Raw genomic sequence first — 20,480 nt, 5'->3', positions numbered from 1 at the left:
GCAAAAGAAGGAGGAGTCTGTGGGATATTAAAGGTGCAGCATTGTTGTACCTATATTCCAGACAAAAGTCAAAATATTGAAAAATATATAATAAACATTACGAATTTGCATGGAGAAATTGAACCATTGGAGGTTGATGGTATTCTTGACAGCCTTAGTAGAGGTTTTACAGCAGTTAAACATTGGTTTCAAGAAATAGGTAGTTCAATTGGTGCACAGACATAATATAGACTCCACAATATCGAATGGACAAAATATCGAGTTTTAAATATCGTTTGGAGAAAATATCGACAGGACAGAATATCGACAGCCAAAATATCGTTTTTAAGGTAAGTGAAGTAATATCGACTGTAAATAATATCGAAAGTAAAAAATATCTTTTTTTATATAATATGTAATTATTTATAGTGTTTTTATGTTATAATATGTGTGAAAAGTGTCATTTTATGTTATAATTATTTTTAATTAATGATTTTTTTTAAATTATTGTGTAATTTTATTCTGTAGCGGGTTGTGGGTTTATAGGGGAATAGGGTGGGAAGTAATTTAATTATAATTAATTAAATATGTAAATTTATTAATTTATAGTAATAATTAATTAATTGGTAATTAAATATTATATGTTAATTATTTAAAATTTAATTGGTAATTAATTTAATTTAATTGATTAATTGCTAATTATGTAAATTAAAATAATGTATTTCCTGTAGCGGGTTGTGGGTTTATAGGGGAATAGGGTGGGAAGTAATTTAATTATTATTTATTAAATATGTAAATGTATTAATTGGTAGTAATATTTAATTAATTGGTAATTAAATAATATTTGTTAATTAATTAAAATGTAATTGGTAATTAATTTAATTTAATTGATTAATTGCTAATTATGTTAAATTAAAGGGGTATTTTTAGGGTTCAGGGTCAGTTTTTAGTTTTTGGGTAAAGGGGTATTTTTAGGGTTCGGGTCAGTTTTTAGTTTTTGGGTAAAGGGGTATTTTTAGGGTTCAGGGTCAGTTTTTAGTTTTTGGGTAAAGGGGTATTTTTAGGGTTCAGGGTCAGTTTTTAGTTTTTGGGTAAAGGGGTATTTTAAGGGTTCAGGGTCAGTTTTTAGTTTTTGGGTAAAGGGGTATTTTTAGGGTTCAGGGTCAGTTTTTAGTTTTTGGGTAAAGGGGTATTTTAAGGGTTCAGGGTCAGTTTTTAGTTTTTGGGTAAAGGGGTATTTTTAGGGTTCAGGGTCAGTTTTTAGTTTTTGGGTAAAGGGGTATTTTTAGGGTTCAGGGTCAGTTTTTAGTTTTTGGGTAAAGGGGTATTTTTAGGGTTCAGGGTCAGTTTTTAGTTTTTGGGTAAAGGGGTATTTTTAGGGTTCAGGGTCAGTTTTGGGTTTTTGGGTAAAGGGTTTTTTTAGGGTTCAGGGTCAGTTTTGGATTTTTGGGTAAAGGGTTTTTTTAGGGTTCAGGGTCAGTTTTGGGGTACAGGGGTACAGGGGTACAGTGTAAAAATAAAGTAAAATTAAATTTACATTAATTTAATTTTATGAAATTAAATTAAATTATATTTAAATAATTTTAAATAATTTAAATTAAAAAAAAATATTATATACTTACCAATACTTACGTTGTAATGGTAGTGCGTTGTAAAAGTTGCGTTGTAACGTCATATATCCACTGTTGCACTCTTTGCAGTGGGAATAGTAATTTTTACTCTTTTGTATTTGTACGTTAATAATATTGGCTATTATTTAATTAAATTTTGTTACTATATATATATATATGTTTTAAGAAATATGATTTAAAAAATATTATTTTTTTACTTTCATTAATTATTTAATTATTAAAAGTTATTTTAAGTATTAATTATATTTTAGTAATTAATTTTTTATATTAATGTAATTAAACATTGTTTTTATTAAAGTCGATATTTTTTACAACTATATTTTTGTACACGATATTTTGTACTCGATATTTTTGTACTTACCTGTTTGTACATACAAACTCGATATTTTGGTTGTAGATATTTTCTCGTCGATATTTTGGGTAGTCGATATTTTGGTAGTCGATATTATTTCAGTGATCCAGTTCAATTATAGGCAAAATACTAATTCCAGTAACAGTCATGGTATTAGCTATTTTAGTGATAAGATTATGCTGCATATAGAGAAAAAGAAGGAATGTTAGAAAGCCATTAAAGAAGATAATTCAAGAAAAACGAGAAAGGGAAACAGAAAAGGGTGACATAGAAATGGAGGAGTTTCGAGAAAAGATTTTTAAAGAGACTAAAGAGAAGGATACTAAAGTATAAAGGACTATTAACCTGAAGAACCTGGAACATGTTTTGAATAAAATTAGCAAATTTTGAGAGATATTTGGTGATAAATCACCAAAGGGGGGAGTTGATGGAGCAAGGTGGAGAAACAAAATTTTGTATACCCCTTGTGAAGTCACACTTCGATAACATGTAATCTGAACTAATAGAGTGGTGCATGATAATAACCAACCTAGAATAAAAACTTGGACATATACACACATGGGAAACTAATCTCTGCTTATGTTGCAATTATAATTAACTAACTATGTAATTTTGTCGTGTCCTGTACTAATATGCTGTATTGATATAATGGAATGAAGCATAAATATGCTTTTGTTTATGTATTTGTGGCCAGAAACGGGACCTAAAGTGACTATATCACGCATAAGTGTCGCTTATCTGCGAGGTAACTACTAATAGGGAAAACCGTAGCAAGGGGGGAGGTAAACAGAAAGGCTATTTTTCAAAATGTAACGTTTATTTGTGTTTGTTTCTATGATAGTTCCCATTCTGACTCAAGAGGCCTGTGACAAAATGGAGTCACCAGTTTACTGTGACAGCCAAAGGCAGAACGCATACGCAGCGGAAGAGATGTGAATGAATGCGAGCTGCTTGGGCCTGTGCGGAAGGCAGTTCAAGGCCGCTGTGGCCTGGAAGTCTAGATGGCTGCCAAATGATGAGAGCAATGGTTCTGAACGTGAGAATTTTACTTGAAGCTGCGAGTTAAGGAAACTCGACTAGGCCGGACTTGGAGAGACAATGGGGACATTAAAAAATACACTGACAGGAAGAAATTGTATAAAGTGGAAATGAGGTTATGCTCATCCACCCCTGAACTGACCAATGAGGACTCGACTTTTCTTTAAAAGTTACTGTTTTAGATAGATAGAGCTAGTGAAAAAGGTATAAAAAGTGCTGATTTTACCGAGTAAGAAACGTCTTTTTAATTTCCTCCAGAGATGCTGTTGGATTACTGATGTTCCTGTGATGTAAGACCTTTTTTCTCGACTTATGATTTTCTTTGCAAGAAAGGTACTTTAGTAAGGGATTTTAGTTAGGGAGTCAAGAGAATGGACTTTGGGAACTATCTGTCTTTTGCTAATACTTGTGTTCTGAACCTAAAATGTTAACATTATTTCTGAAATTTTCAACATTAAATGAAATTAACTGTTTTTGAACTAAAACTTTCCTTTAAATGTCATTAAAAGATTAAGTGAATAAATAAAGAAAATAAACTTTTAGACATGTTAAATTGCTCTAATAAAATTAGATAAATTGGAAATTAGCTGGTCTCGAGTTTTCCTACACCTAATTTTCTTACTAGCAGACTCATCGACCCTTATGACGATATGTCTAAATGTATATTTTCAGATGATAAAACCATGGTAAACTTTTAAACTGCAGGTGTACATATAATATAAACGTTTAGTTAATTTAGACATTTCGCTATGATACAGCAGCCCTCCATTGAGATTCACTGATCCCAAGAGTGAGATAGAAATTGTGAGAACGGAACTCACAGTGATATGGGCCCCACTGGTGAGTGAATGTATGTTCTGGTGTTTCAGGGATAAGTGATATGGTTTCAGAAATTATTTTTGGAGTAGCGCTGCATCCTAACCTCAAGCAGATGTGAATACACACACACACACACACACACCCAAAACCACATACACACCACTTTACGATGGAAAATGTCTTAGCAACTCAATGTAACACCTTTAATAGGATAAACTGGAGTACTGCGACTTTAATGGATATTTTGTATCTCAAGTTGAATGAATCTATAAGCAAGACTTGTATGTTTACCTTGTGACAGAGGTACCTTGAGCTACTCAAACTAAGTCAAAGTTACAAACTCTTTAGTAAATGTTGGCTTGGGTTAGTGAGATCTATGATAAGAATAGGATGTCCCAATAGGTGCTGGGAGTTTCTGTGCCTCAGATGTTATCAGTAAGAAGGAAAATACAGCATTGAAAGAAAGAATATTTGTGTGAGCATTATCATTCAGATCTTCAGTCCTCGAGTATCTCAGCTAGGACCAGAGTTGTGCACCCCTGCTATTAGGCATTTCTTATTTCACTTTTAGGGGCTTATCTACAATTGCCCTGAGGCACTTTTGCACCACTGGAGCATCACTTTTGTGATGCCACAGAGGTGCAGTGTGCCAGGCCATATTTACAAGGTCACGCAAAGCTACCCTGCATGGCTTTTTATGGCCTTGTAAATATGGCGTAAGGCAATGCCTTACTCTGCATGGAAGGAGCCTTCCATGGGTGTTGCTGTGGGTGTTCCCATGCAAAACTCAAAGTTTTTAACACTGCTCTCGATTTCCAACATAGCATTAATCTGGGGCAGCGCCAAAACTAACGCCTTTCTCCTCGTTTTTAGGTCTCGCCTAGGCAGCGCGCATACGCTGCTATAGGAAGGCCGTTAGCCATCGGACTTTTTAAGCACTGCATTAGTGCTTGTGGCGACATCCACCTTGCGGGAGCGAGCAGCGGCGCGCCACAAGCACAAGCTCAGTGCTTGAAAAGTGAAGACTGCTCTCCCAAGCGCATGCACGCGCACAACTCATGGACTCACCTCCTGCCCCCCCCTTCTCTCACAACCTGTTCCTCATCCTAAATCACTCCCTCCTTCTGGTTTTTGTATGCACGCGCCCCCTTGTTACATTTTGTTTAAGATTTGCACGACGGCTGCACTTCACACGTATAAGGTCCCAAAGGTGAGACCTATTGGCTATGCCAATGCTTGTTTCCTCTTTCCATGTGTGCTACATTCTGCACCGCACATAAAGCAAGGAAAACGTCTTGTTTGATTGTTTTTGTGCTGAAGGTGTCCCCCCCTTCACAAAAACAATCATGCCAACAACACAGATACCCTTGCACCGTGTTGGCGCTCGGCTGCAGTTTGTGCGCTGGCAGAAACAACAGAAATGCGCTGTAGTGTGTAGATACGGCTCATTTCTGCTCTTTTTTTGATGTAGGGAAGCGCAGATAGAAGGCTTGCCGTGCTGCTCTATGCTAAAATAATTATAAATATGCCCCATAATTGTTTGGGTTGGAAACGCCACAATTGTAAAAGCTCACATCGAATAAGGCATGGCAATGGGTGACAGTTGTAAATCGAAAAAGCATTGCCAATCGTAGTGATGACTCTGATGAAAAAATATATGGCCATTTGATACTTTTGATACCAGGGGTCTCATTTACAGGAGGCCTGTGTCGCTGGAGTGTCACTTATTGTGACGCGCCGATGGCTCCGGTGGCGCAGGCTTCTCAATCATACCTATGCGGCGAAGCAAAGCCACCCTGCGTGGCTTTTCATGACCTAATAAATATGGAGAAAGGCAAGGCAGTGCAAAGCGTGGCGTTGCATTACTCTGCATAAAGGAAACATTGCATGGCTGTTGCTTTGGGTGTTCCCACGAAAAATCCATGGATTTTGACACTGCCCCAGACTTACAAAATCACGTAAACCTGGGGCAGCGCCAAAACCTTACGCTTCCCCAGACCAGGTGTAACGAGGAGAAATGTTTTTATTTCTCCTCGTTTTTTCCTCTTTCCATGTGTCCTGCATTTTGCAGCACACATAGAACGAGGAAAATGCCTCTCATGATTATTTTTATGCAGGAAAGTGCCCCTTCCTGCACAAAAACAATCATGCTAACAACACAGGCACCCTTGCACCGGGGTGCAAGGGTGCACGCATTGGCGATCAGGTGCATATTGGGCACCGGCACTGGCTGAAAGTACAGAAATGCACTGTATCTTGTAAATACGGTGCATTCCTGCCCTTTCAAATTGGAATAGGGCAGCATAGCAAAAAGACTTGCGGTGCAGCCCTACAACAATTCTTGGAAAATGAGGCACCTGGTTCTAGAATTGCATGAACTGTTATTTTACGAAATATGATCAGAATACACTTTTAGATTCATTGAAACAAATGTATTTCATTTTGAAATTTATAAATGATCCTTTAAAATAGTTTTGACTACTATTTATTTCGTAATCACATGGTCTAATAATATTTATATGTTTTTAATTGACAATACTGACTAACTCCTTCAAATAGATCACTCACTGCTCGCCTTGAAAGATGGATACCTGCAAGTACATTTAACCACCCCACTAATAAGCATTTACAATGCAATTGGTCTCACAATTATGAAAGTTAGAGCTTTTGGCGTTGTAAATGACTATATTTTGTACTTGTGTTTTTTTTGTTTGCTGTGAAGTGGATGTATGTTGTTTTTAATTAAGTGGTTGTTAGTTGTGCAATTGTGTGGGGTGGAATTGTGTGGTATGTAGTGTAACTGTGTAATGGCATTATGTGGTATGAAGACCGCAGCAGAAATGTTGATGAGAAGACACTATTTAGAGTGTTAAGATGAAAATGAGACAAAGGGATATCAATCAGTCAACTGGGAGGCAATGTGCTCTATTGGCTACAATCATGGCTGTGCAAACTGGTGATCAGTTTTTTTTATTCAGGCTTCACTGTTAGGCAAACAGTGTGATCACAGGCATATTACTTTTTTCATTTTTGTATGAACTGTAGAGAGGCTCTTTAAAATCAATTTACCCATACATTTTAGTACTGCCAAAGACCCGGGTGTTTACACTGTGGCGCAAGTGAACTTGGACAGGATGTTAGCACTATCGGTCAGACATAAGAAAGACTCATATGCTGTTCAAGCAGTGAGAGAGGTGATGATTTTGGTATCCTCCCTAACCTAGGGGGAGTACCAAACAGATGCCATGAAAACAAAAAAGCACATCTTATTGAACGATTTGGTGGTGGTCCCATCCTCTTAGGAACACCCCAAACACAGTTATTGGCAAGAAAACATTCCCAACCAAAGGCCCTGCAAAGCATTATGGGATGAGATTAGCAGTGGGCGTGAATATTATATAGTATCCGATATCAAAATAATTCTACAAAGAGCTGCAGTTCAACTGGTGGTTACTAGATGCCCCTCACGAGTCAAATGCTTGATGAAAGGGTTTCAATGGTTTTGCATTTAACTCGTGAGGGACATCTCGTAATGACTAGTGGAACTGCAGCTTGATGTAAAAATAATTTCAATGCTTTGCATTTGATTCGTGAGGGACATCTAGTAAGGACTAGGTGAACTACAGCTCTTTGTAGAATTATTTTGATATTGGATACTATGATATTCACTGCCCACTGCTAATCTCGTCCCATAATGCTTTGCAGGGCCTTTGGTTGGGATTGTTTTTTGCGAATAACTGTGCTTGGGGTGGTCCTAAGAGGATGGAACCCCCACTGAAGTTCAACAAAATGTGCTTTTTGTTTATGCTCTTTGTGTTCAAGGCATCTGCTTGGTCCTCCCCCTAGGTTAGGGGGGACCCCACAATCATCAGCTCTCTCATTGCCTAATGTTTTCATTGTAAGAGTTCACTTTTGTGAATTGGTTGTATGCTTTTAAGCATGTAAAATTGATTTTTCAAAGCATCTGAGGATGTTGTTCATTTAGCTGCTATGCTACCTGATTAAGCACAGTTTTGGTACTGTACTACGTGCAATTTGTGAAGTGAGAATTAGTACAAACTTTGCATGCTCAACTTGCAGCACTAAGGCACGGGTCAGAAGCGCTCTACAAAGGCAGCATGGGAAGGGGCAGGGCAGGATAGAAGGGCTGCTAGAAGTCTCCCATTCCTCACCGTCTGCACCTTAAACAATAACATAGTACTTTACAGGCGGCCTGGTGAGTTCGTTATGAGTTTTACATCTTTACTCTAACGGTATTAAATTGTATTGTGTTTCATGAGTGACACGTTTTCACGAAAGCCGTAAAGAAAAGCAGGGGAAGCAGGGGCATAAACGTACACAGAGGACGCAGTTCTTGATTTATCTTGTGCGGGGAGGGTTATATTGTAATTAAAGTGTACAACAAAATTACTGATGCGTCCGCTATTGTTGAAGGAGTAGCGAGTGCCTATGTGCATGCTGTATACATTTCCGGACCATAACCCTGCCAAACAAGAATGTGCCTGGTAATTTTGAACAAAACAAGCAGTGGCGAGTAACCATTAAAACAAAAGAAATTCTGCCACACAACAGCTTAAAAAGGAAAGCGCATGGAAACTGTTCTTCACCGTTGCCTTTAATGGACGTGACGTAGAGTCAAAGCCAACGAGTTAGGAAGCAGCTAAGAAGCGAGACACTCGACACTCGACACTCGAGTGAGCCAGTGGTAAGTAGTGGGTGGGGAAAATTTTGTATTATTGATGACAGCAGGTCTTGCAGACAGAGCATGCGTGCTGTAGGCTTGACCTAAAAATTATCATAAATTCTTCAAAAGAGTGAAGGTGCAACTCTCCAGCAAGAACTAAACCAAATTAATTACTCATACACAAAATGATAAATTTTAGGAGAATTAATTTGTAGTAACGATTAAGATTTTGTACAGTAGGTACAGGTGATACTACTGCTTTATGATCAAGAACTTTGAGCAAAATTAATTTTCAGAAACCACTACATAGGCTCTGCCACTTGCCCTCCATTTGTGTTATATTACTCTTTTCAGAGTGAGACTCAACAAGGATTTGCTGTGGTCACTCGTTCTTTCCTGACAGGGTGACCATTGGATTCCAAGCCAGCAAGGTCAACCTGTAACCGCAATGGTATTTCATTTGAACTGAAGGTATGTTTTAAATACCAGATTTGAATAATTGTTTAAAGAAAACTACTGGCTCAATCCTGAGTTCAAATTAACGTTGAAACATCTAAGTCTGCCTCAATCGTTTCTCACTTACCTTGTCATTGATCAGCAGCTCCATTGGATTGTTTCCCCATTCGATGAGCACCACCTCGTTTGCCTGGCCAGGCACTGCGTAGGAGAAGGGAGTGCCCACACCAGGTGAGGAGCTAGGCTTGAGCCACATGGAGATAGTGAAGGAAAAGAGCTCACGGCGGAGAATGCGTTTCACCTTCACAAACAAGTAGTCGGTCCTCATTGGAAATCCAATACGGAAGCCATCCGAAGACTTGGGTAGATCACTTCCTGTGGAACAAGGACAGAACAGGAGAATGTGTTCAAGGGATACTTTTACAGAGGGAGTTGAAGGTCTTACCCAAGTTACAGGACCAAAGAGGAACATGGGTGCAGGAAGCACATCTTTATGCTCCATTTTTTGCTCTGGGGACATTTTTTTCTCACAACGCAGGGCAGCAAGCAAAAGTTGCTGTGGTGTGTAGCATGAAAGGGAGAGAGCTGAGCAGCACCAGATCAACTAAAATATGGCATACTTCAGCACTCTCCCAGTGCTAGCATACTTTGTTCAACAATTCTTTTTTATTAGCGGGTAAGATAGGCACATACACAATTTGTACAGCACATTTGCTTAGGTTAAACAATATGGGCATGGATAAGGCATTCAGTATGGTTAAATTCAACAATTTTAAGTCTCAACTTAGTTTACAGTTCTTGTTCATTGTCTATTAGGACAGAGTCTCGGGACAGGGCAACAGGAGGTAAACATATTTTACCCCTGAAGAGGTTCCATTTACCCCAAATCTGTATCCATTTCTTAGGACAGCCTCAGCTTTCCTAGATTGTCTTCTCTGTGGTCATACTCCAGTCCATGTCTTACTCCCATGTCCGAAGTGCCGACACCACCGAGGCTCCCCATGACCTCGTAATATTGTGCTTGGCTGTCATCCAGACCAGGGTTGCCCAGGTTCTTGCTTTGTTATTTAGGTCTGTTGCCCCCATATATTTAAAAGGAACTGTTTAGGGTCCAGTTCTATTGCGTTTTCTAGAGTCCCCCCCATAGTGCGTGTCACCTGGTCCCAGTATATCTTAATGTGTAGGCACTTCCAAACAATGTGGTAGAAGGTACTCTCTTGACCACAGTGTCTTCTACACGTAGAATCTGCCTCTGGAGTAAATTTGGCCAATATTTGACCCGAGTAGTACATTTGGTGTAGTATCTTAAACTGAACTAATCTGAGTCGTGTCGGGATTGCCAACTCTTTTGGCGAAGACGTGGCCTCCTGCCATTCCTCATCTTCTAGGTTTCGTACATCTTGCCCCCAGTGTTGTCTAAGCTTGGTAAGGGGATCAGGGGAGTTATTGATTAGCTTTTTGTAAGTCTGGGAGATGGCCACATGGTCCATAAAGTCAGTGAGAATCCTGTCCTCGAGAAGCGAGGATTCCGGGAGGGTCCCACCTCCCAGGACTGCACCTAGGAGAGTGTGTTTGATCTGGATGTATCTAAATCGTTCAGTCTCTATGTTATGTTATGTTATTTTAATTTATACAGCGCGCAGCTACTCGGAAGTGTCCCGGCGCTTACAGAAAAAAAGGGCAGAAGATGCACAATTACCAATTAAAACAGTAGGGCCTTTAGAGCTTTCCGAAAACAAAGAGGATCCTGAGTGGCTCTCAAAACCAAGGGCAGAGCATTCCAGGCCAGACAGGCTTTACGCACAAAGGAGTTCCTCCCCAGGCTCTGGCGCTTGAACTTCGGAGTCTGCATCAGCAGCTGAGAAGACGAGCGCACCTGTCTCGCTGGAATATAAAACGTGAGTCTCTTCTGCAAATAGCTAGGGCCGAGACCGTAAAGGGCCCGTTGCACAATTGAGAGCATTTTAAATTTCAGGTGAGTTTCGACAGGGAGCCAGTGTAATGACCGTAGGAGAGCCCGGGCACTTTGCCTGGAAGACAGCCCCCCTAGAAGTCTAGCAGCCGATTTTTGGACCACTTGTAGTTTCTTCACAAGGAAACCTGGGCTGCCGACTAGGAGGGCGTTGGCATAATCCAAATGAGAAAGAATCAGTGCCCGAACAAACCGTCACTGTGGCCGAACTCGGCACGAAGGGCAGAACTTTCTCAAACTTTTCAACACACCAAAGCAAGTGCCAGACAGTTTTTTTTACATGCGTCACAAAATTCAGATTCTCATCGAACCAAACGCCAAGATTTTTGGCGGCTCCCTTATTCTCAGGTGGGCAAGGAAAACCAGGAGGCCAGAATCTCCCTCTAAAATCCGAAGCAAAAGAGCCGAACAGCAGTAATTCAGACTTTCCCTCATTACATTTAAGCTGCGCCTTGGCCAGCCAATGCAAAACCGAAGACAGGCACTGATGGGTCTCTTAACCTCCTCCTCCTCCTTGCTCCAGGTAAACAACAGCTGGGTAGCATCGGTGTAGGCCATCACCTTAGCCCCCAGTGACTCCGCCAAAGAAATCAGCGGAGTCACGTAGATGTTAAATAACAGCGGGCTAAGTGATGACCCCTGCGGAACCCCAGTTGAAACCCTCATGGGCACAGAGGCACACGGCGGGATCCAAACCTGCGGTGATCTTCTCTCCAAAAAAGAGTTGATCCATTGCAAAGCCGACCCAGAAATTCCTATTTCAGAAAGGCGATCAAGGAGCATGGCGTGAGGCACCGTGTCAAACGCTGCTGAGAGATCAAGCATAACTAATGCTGCTCTCCCGCAAGCATCAAGACACTCCCGAATCGATTCCGTGACCTCTAGTAGAGCGGATTCCGTGCTATAAGAGACACGGAAGCCCGACTGCGCCGGATGAAGCAAGCCAGCCCCCTCAACAAAGTTGGTAAGTTGGAAAGTGACCGCTTTCCCACAAACTTTAGCCAAACTAGGCAAAAGTGAGATGGGACGATAGTTTTCTGGGATCAGTGGATCGAGTGAAGGTTTTTTGAGTAAAGGAAGGATCAGGGCATGTTTCCAGGCTGTCGGCACACAAGCTTCCCGCATCGATTTGTTGACCAAAAAATTCACCTCCGAATTAATGGTTACAGCCACATCTGACAGTAGACGGGCCACGCAGCAATCGTTGGGAGAGCCGGACTTGAGGGCTTTAAGGATTCAGAGAGAACCAGAAAGGTCAATAGGACAGAATTCTGAGAAAAGGGAAACCGGTTCTGCCCTGGGCAGAAGCAGCAGCAAGGACGGAAGGATGGAAGAGGACGGAAAAGTCTCCTGGATGCTAATTATTCTATCCCTGAAGAATGACGCCAGGGTTTTACACCAGGACTCCGTGGCAGGAGCAGCCGCAACCTGGGCGCTGGGAGACAGGAAGCTCTGCACAATTGCAAAAATTTCTTTGGAATTGTTATTAGCCCGCTCGATATGGGCGGCATAGTACTGACCTTTGGCCTCTCCTATCGCCATATAATAAAGTTTTTGTTTGGCTCTGAGGATGTTTTTATCAGAGAGGTGGTAGCCGCCAAAAACACCAAGGCCTCTCCGCAGCCTTACAGGCTAGTTCGTATTCCTTCTGGAGAGCATCAAAGGAGACCACCTCCCCCCCTCGATACCACAAAACTCCATTTGTCAAAACCCTTGGAGAAACTGAGGGTCCTGAGGCTGTCTGTATCCCGTCGTAGGGAGGCAAGTGTCATTTTGTTATCCCAGCCCAAACTTTTTTTTTGCTGCTTGCCAAACTTTCAGTGTGTGATTTGTTGGGCCCGTTAGTGCTAGTCGATTTAGTGATGTATAGAGTGCTCTCTCCTATCTGCCAGGCAGGACGTATTTGTCCATCTTAAATGCAGGATCGTCATGGGGTTTGTGCAGGCAATGGGTAATCATCATGAGATGTGAAGCCCAGTAATACCTTTGTATATCGGGGAGTCCGATACCTCCGTCGTACAACCCCCTCACCAGTTTCTGTGTGGCAATTCATGGAGGCCCTCCATCCCACAGGAGCGACCTTCGTTCATTTTCTATGGCTTTAAAGTAAGAGGCCAGAACCGGTTGGGGGGTATTTTGTAGTATATTTAAACATCTTGGGAGAGCCATCCTCTTAATCAGCGCCGATCGGCCCAGCAGCGAGAGCGGAAGAGACATCCACTGATGCACATCTCCCCTTAATTGCTGTAGTGGGCGAAGGAGGTATCATTAGTGACATATATCCCCAAATATCGGAACCCTACTATGGTCATCGAGGCCCTAGATGCCCCTGGCAGGGGGAGAGGGCCTCCACTGAGCACAGAGACAATGGATTTAGTCCAATGAATGGTAGATCCCAAGTAGCACTAGCATACTTGACGTGTCTAGCACCAACACAGGCACCCTTGTACCATGCTGAAAGGGTGCCTGCGTTACGAGCAGGATTGTTTCTTGGGCAAGAGCAGATACATTCCAGCACAAAAAACAACCCAAAGAGGCATTTTCCTCATTCTATCATGCATAGAAAGAAGAAATAATGAGAAGAAAAAAGGATTGTTCTCTTGTTACGCTATTCTCAGAGAGGTGTACCAGTTGAAGTAATCTCAGGTTTACAAACCTTTATGCATCTGGTATTTCGTCAGATCCATGGGTGGATGCACCGGAATGCCCATGCTCCAACTATGGAACGCGTACCAGATTGAAATGTTAAGTAATACAGTGCGAGCCTCTGCGTTGCGCTAAATGTTTTTTTAAAAAGTAATGCAAAGCAGCGCAAATCGATCCTTGCATAGGTTTGTAAATCTGAATTAAGAAAAATCTGTCATAACACTTTCAGTGATGAAAAGAAATATGGGATAAGCTTTCACCTCCTAGCATATCACGACAACAGGAACTGGATTCTACTGCTACACAGCATGAAAGGGGGAAGCCTGTCTTTATTTTTTTTAGAGACCATCACCAATCCTTGAACAGCTTTACCATTTCACTTGCCTTGCTTAATCCATTCCCATCAGAGAACTGACTTCACACACAAAAAAACAGAAGAACCTCCTTATAGCGGCACTGAAGATTTCCTAAATGCTTGATAGAAGCCTGGGAAGAGAATTGTCTCCAGCTTTGTCTTGAATTTCTGGAAATAAAAATCAGTTTTTGTCAGTGAAACCTGCTTACCTCTGTGGAGCTTCTCTCCTATGGCTATAGAGGACATAAGGTCCTGGTGCAGACGGTCCAGTGGAGAAAGGAAGTTGGCATAGTTGCAGGAAAATTCCAAGGACCATTTGGAACAGGGCATTATTTCTGTGTACCTTTACAGGAGCTCTCTGTGAATGGGAACAATAGGACGGAATCCAAGGGAGTCCTTTTTGAAAAACTGGACACTTTTATTGAGGTATATTTTAGCAAGAACCTCTTCTTGGGAGTTGGGTTATTCTGCTGCATGTGATCAGGCCATTTACATTTTAAATATCTTTCCGTAAAACATGTCTTGTTCTTCTAAACAAGCGGCTAGGGGTAGTTAGTGGTAGCACACATATGCAATACATATAGCACTCTGGGAAAAGCTCTTCTGCTCGAATCAATTTACTAAGGGTGAGCAGGGATTGTTCATAGAAACAGTTTTATATTTGTGGGACAGATTGTTTTAAGTCCATGGGAGTTCTGTCACAGCTAACATCAAAACTGTGGCCTCCACAGCCCGTAGATTAGCAGTCTGATTCCATATAAGGGTGACTCTCTTCCTTCTAGCCTCACATTGGCTCTTTCAGTGAAAATGTATGAATTCAACCCTACTCAAGTACTCTATGCAAAATCTTTATTACTACTATTACAAATGGTTTAACAGGTAAGTTGTATTTGATGAGTAGTATTTAATGGTGTGAACAATAACTGAAAAGGCCTAACTGTATGAGAATAAATTGTGTAGTGGAGAAAGATGTGGTGTGGCAGAGAGAAGATGCAGTCTGGCTATTAGTGTATCAACTGTGAAACAAGGAACTCTGGGGCATATTACCAACAACTAGCGATAATTATCGCTGTGTTGGCTTAGCGGCACTATTTCTATCGCCGCCTTTCACCTGTTTTTATCGCTGAGATACCTTGCTATTAGCAAGGTTTATCTCAGGAGCGATAAAAAACAGGCGAAATACGTGAATATCGCTGTCAAAACAGCAATATTCAGGCATTACCGTGACAATGCTCTTAGCCATGTTATCCACCTCTCATTGGATAACATGGCTAAGAACTGGTCAGGGCAGGCGTTAGCTTTTGGAGATATTCGCGCTTAGCGCGAATATTTCCAAAACAACGCCTGTGTTGATCATAGGAGATAGCGATGTTAGCGACTGTTTTCAGTCGCTAACATCTTGGCACGCCCACTTTGCATGTCATTAGCGATAATTATCGCTGACATGCAAAGGGGGTCCCTAAATGCCCGCTATCGCCTACAAGCTGTCACTAACTGGTGTTAGCGACAGCTTGGTAATAGGGCGATAAAATTATCGCCGCATTAGCGGGAAAAAGTCCCGCTAATGCGGCGATAATGGCCCTGGGAAATAGTCCCCTCTGAGTTCTAATTTCAGCTTTCACGCTTGATCCCGAGTAAATGTAGTCATTCCCTCTGCACCATTCGATTTTTTTTTTTTTAAATGATCACAGCTTAGAAACAGTTTCACTATTTTTTCAATTACTATATAACATCGAATTACACATTTGAAAATGAAAGAAGATGTGGAATCAATGAATGTTCTGCTCAAGACTACGAAGGTCCAGTGGACACAGGATGCTGGTGCAGTTGCAGAGAAATCTCTTCTTCCTTCCAGAATCACATTCCCAGTTCCATGTAAATTTCTATGACTTCTACATGCTGTTACATTACTTTACATGGTGACTTTACTACTAACATCACAAACAGTATAGCAGGCAAGGTGTGTTTGATAAGTGAACTATTTCTGCACAGAAGATGTGGTCTAACCTTGAAAGGAAATTGTGAAGTGGTGGACAGATGTGGTGTGGCAGAGAGAGAATGGGGTCCAGCGATCTAACAGTTAAGATATCTGCTGTGAAACCAGGAATCCTGACTTCTAATTTCAGGTACACACATGGTCACGTGTGATCCTGAGTAAATTAATTCATTGCCTCTGCACCATTTCTCATACTTGTGAAAAGTGTGGGTGTTTAGAAACGGTTTCACTACCACTTTCAAGGTCTATACAAAAATGGATTTACAAATTTGCAATTTAAATAAGAGATGGTATCAATGCAGAATTCTGTTAATTCTAAGAAATACACAACATTTTATTATCCTTCTTCAATATGTGAAATTGTATGCCGTCCAGTTGCTGACAGCCAGAGCCAAGGTTAGGATTTTAGTCACACTTAGCAAAAAGGCATTTTGACTCTCCACTTGTGACAGCCTGATAGAAAATGGTTCAATGTGTTATAACCGCACCACTGTTGACTAGAACCCTGGATGTACAGATGTATCATTGTAGTCATTGCGCCTGATTCCTCTGACGAGACACGTTTCTGCTGTGCGTCCACTGGATGCCACGTGGGAAGGGAAAGTGGGGGGCAAAGCAGTGACGGAACTGTGAGGGAACAGAACAGTGTCACCCTTCTCTTGTATAATATTGACATGGGCCCTTCATCTCAAGAACATATGCTCTTCTCACAAGATGGCATGGGCCCTGGCCTGAATACAGGGAAGTATCTCACGTCCATTTCAATTCCAGTCAATGTGTCGTCCCTCAGATCTTTACTTGAGATGGACAGCTTTTGAACAAGATACTTTGCAGATTTCGCGTCAATCAGCACACCCCTGAGAGATCTAAGAATGGTCAAGAATTAGGCGGTCAAAGAGATTTATTTATTTAACTGTTTTATACAGTGTGAATTAGATGTGGAGTTGTCAGAGTGGTTTACATTAAAGGATGTTTCCCAATCAATAGACAATATTGAGGGTATAGGATAAATGGATGGGTACATATTTACAGTGCAGTTATAAAAAAATGCAATTGATGACGAGCACTCATTATGTAGAATATAATATAAACAGTTCGGTCCAGGCTATGTACCTTGCTCAAAAGGTGTGTGAGTTTGAGACCAAAGGAGGCTTCCATATGGGTTGGACATATTCAAAATCCAATTTCATTTATGTGCCACATGATGAATCCTGTTTTTGTTATTAATATTGTTGGATACGATGCTCTGTGTTGGAAGTGAACAATGCCGTGTCATTCTGGTTGAAGTGTTGTCAGAATAATAATATTTTCAGTTCCTTGTATTACCCTGATATCCAATGCAGATTGAAGAGATGTCATGCAGCCATTGAAGAGAACTAGACTTATTTTGAGCCCGTTCTCCGCAATGAATTCACAGAAAACGCCAGCCCTGTGGCATACAGGGGCAGCATGCCTCTGATTTTGAATCCCATGTCAAGTAATTTACTATGCTTATTGCAGCTTGATATGGCATCAGCAGGCATACTCTCAGGCAGCAAAAGAGAGTTTAGCCATTGAGTGGGCCTTTATATATTACCATCTTTTCATAGATGGAAAACAATTCGCAGCTTCATGGTTTTAATATTTGGGAATTCACAAGCTAATAGATACCTCCGCCCATTCGAAAGATGGGGCTTCAGGCTACAATGTTACCTATTCATACTCAGACATCCTCATATCAGAACCCACCTGACTTTTATTCCTGATTTGAGCTTTCCACTTGTGGCCGACCCTACCATGCAAGCAGTCTCTGAACCAATCAACACACAGAGGTGGAGATGTATGGAAAAGATACTTGAGCATTTTGAAAGTTCCATATCACAAAAGAGGGTGGTTTTTGAGGGCACTCATCTAGTAATACCCCAACTCCCAGAGGCTCCTGAGGGTCACAGGGGTATTTTCACCACCAAGAGGCTCCTTTGACAACATGTATGGTTCTCTTTCATAGGTCAAATTGTTGAGAAGATGTTTGGGTCCTTTGATGCCAAATCCTGGGGACATTTTCACTCTCCCAGAACCTTGCAAATGTCCAATTTGCCCTCAAGAATCGGAGAAGATGTTGCTGTTGTGTTTTTTTTAGACTCATCTGAACAACATATGCTGGTTGTGATAAAGGAGTTTTCTTGCTTTCCTGAAGCCATGGAAATCCCAAATACCTTGGCTGAAGTTGTCATACCTGCAAACTCAACAACGTTTTCTTCATCTGTGGTATCCCAGCTGCTATAACGTCTGCTAAAGGACCTTCTTTCAACTGTGGGGACTTGCTGCTTGACTGTTGTTTTAGCACCATACAATCAGCCCATTATGACCACAAGCAAATGATATTGTGGAACGATTCACTTTGGAAAAACGCTCCCGATTACAAAGTTCACAGAATCTCCTATGACAGAAATATGGTTATACCCTTAGGAACTCCTGAGACACAACACATATAGCATAACTGGTGTATCTCCTGCTCAACGTTTGTTTAGCCAAAAACTCCGAAGATCCCTCAAGTCAGGAAAGATAGCTTACTTATGATTCAAGATGTGAAGCTGGAAGAATACTTATAAGAGAAGCATGAAGGTCTACTAAGACGGTAGAAGAAGGGCAAATCTAAGCGGCCAAGGAGATCAAGGGGAATGTTTACAATTCCCTTGCAGCACTTTTACGCCACTGGAGCGTCACTTATGTGATGCGCCGGAGGCGCAGTGTGTGGTCCCATATTTACAAGGTCATTCAAAGCCACCCTACATGGCTTTTCATGCCCTTGTAATATAGAATAAGGCAATGCCTTACTCTGCGTGGAAGGGGCGTTCCATGAGTGTTGTTGTGGGTGTTCCAATGCAACACCAATGGTTTTTGACACTGCCCAAGATTTACAAAACAGCGTAAATCTGGGGCAGCGCCAAAACGAATGCCTTCCCAAATCAGGCATAACGAAGAGAAATGTCTATATTTCCCCTAGTCTTTTTCCACTTGTCCTGCATTCTGCAACACTCATAAAACGAGGAAAATGCCTCCTTTGTTGTTGTGCAGGAAGGTGTCCATTTGTGCACAAAAAAAATGATGTCAATGACACAGGCGCCCTTGCACAATGGCTGCGTTGGTGCTCGGCTGAAGTTTATGTGCCAGCAGAAAGGAAAGGAATGCGCTGTATCTTATAGATACGCCACATTCCTGCACTTTTCTCTTGATGTAGGGCAGCGCAGCTAAAAGGCTTGCAGAGCTGCCCTACACCAAAATACTGTAAATATGCCTCCTGGTTCTTATTTGGTCGAAGGGTCTCTGTAAACGCAATCCCACTTTTGATTCTCAGCCCTGCTTGATAACCAACATAAAAGTGTTCATGATCTCTTCCTACACAGATATGCACACCATCACATAAAATATTTCATATTTTTGCATGCTCAGTGGGGAACTGGTAACTGTCGTTAGTTGATGAACTTGTTGTTGTTAATGCAGGCCGTGAGGAAGCGGAAGCCTTGCATAAGGAAGAGGCTAAGGACCTGCATCTCCGTCCGATTACCATCTGATGGGAATGGCTAGTTACTAAGTTATCAGACACACCCAGTGGGTCCACCTCACCCTTGCTAACTCCCATAGACTCCTCCATCTCCTCCCCACCCCATAGGTCTAGTGGTGTTTCCGACATACGCTTCGGGGCTCTCACACACATAGTACTTGCTGGTTACAGGTGTGCCCTTCCCCAGTTTTCTATAGGAGCCCTACCCCATGTTCTCCTGCCCAATGTTGGGACATTTCTCTCCATTGCTGGGTCCTGTGGCTCAGGGGCTGTCTCCTGGCCTGGTTTATACGAATCGCTGGTTCACTTCCCTCTTTCGGCGTCCCAGAATCTAAATTCCAAATGAAATCCTCTGGTCACCTTTTCCCTACCGAAACTAACCCCCCCGCATCCCCCCCGCCCAGTTTTCAAAACTAAGCCTTTCTTCCAGAGGCTTGTAGTTTCAAGATATATTCAAATGTTTGTCCTCCATGATATCCTAACGCGTCTTGTATCTGGTTAAGATACCCATATGCATGGAGTGTGACAGCTTAATAAGTTTAAGATGTAGAAAGATATCAATGTAATGAAAAACTCCTGCTTGTACTCCTATTCATGGCTATGTTAATTGTGAGATTGAAACCCCAATAAGTTTTTTAAAAATGTTTAAATATAGGCCCTAAGGAGCCTTGATCGTGCTTTAGCTGTTGAGGCCTTTAACGCCCTAGGCAGGGTATCTCTCCTGTTCTTTCTTCTTTTCCACTTTGACCCCACCAAAACATCAGACCCCCAGTGAGACTCATTAGTGAAATAGATTGAACTGTGGGGAATGTAGGATGTGTCACTCTCAATACATCTGAAAAGAAACATTTAGGCTCTGTGCCGAGCGGGTGCACAAGTTTGAATAGGAAAGGGAAGGGCTAAGGCCGTAAACAAACTCCCTGGGAACAACACTGGTAGAGATTTTCACTCCAGTCCAACTTCTGTGCAACACTGAGAAGTACTATAAATTATTACCTCATACCAGAT

At 41.5% G+C, this 20,480-nt stretch overlaps 1 protein-coding gene across 1 annotated transcript in view; it reads right to left on the bottom strand.

The window, feature by feature from the left end:
• The window catches only part of LOC144767525 (neuronal pentraxin-2-like), a 150,791-nt gene that overhangs the window by 69,048 nt on the left and 61,263 nt on the right, over positions 1-20,480 (bottom strand). The window contains exon 3 of the mRNA XM_078650950.1: positions 9,087-9,334. Coding sequence (XP_078507076.1) covers positions 9,087-9,334 — 248 coding nt within the window. The remainder of the gene's footprint in view (positions 1-9,086; positions 9,335-20,480) is intronic.

This window comes from Lissotriton helveticus, chromosome 7 (assembly GCF_964261635.1).
Source record: "Lissotriton helveticus chromosome 7, aLisHel1.1, whole genome shotgun sequence".
Lineage (NCBI taxonomy): Eukaryota > Metazoa > Chordata > Amphibia > Caudata > Salamandridae > Lissotriton > Lissotriton helveticus.
This window is presented reverse-complemented; position numbering and strand designations above follow the sequence as displayed.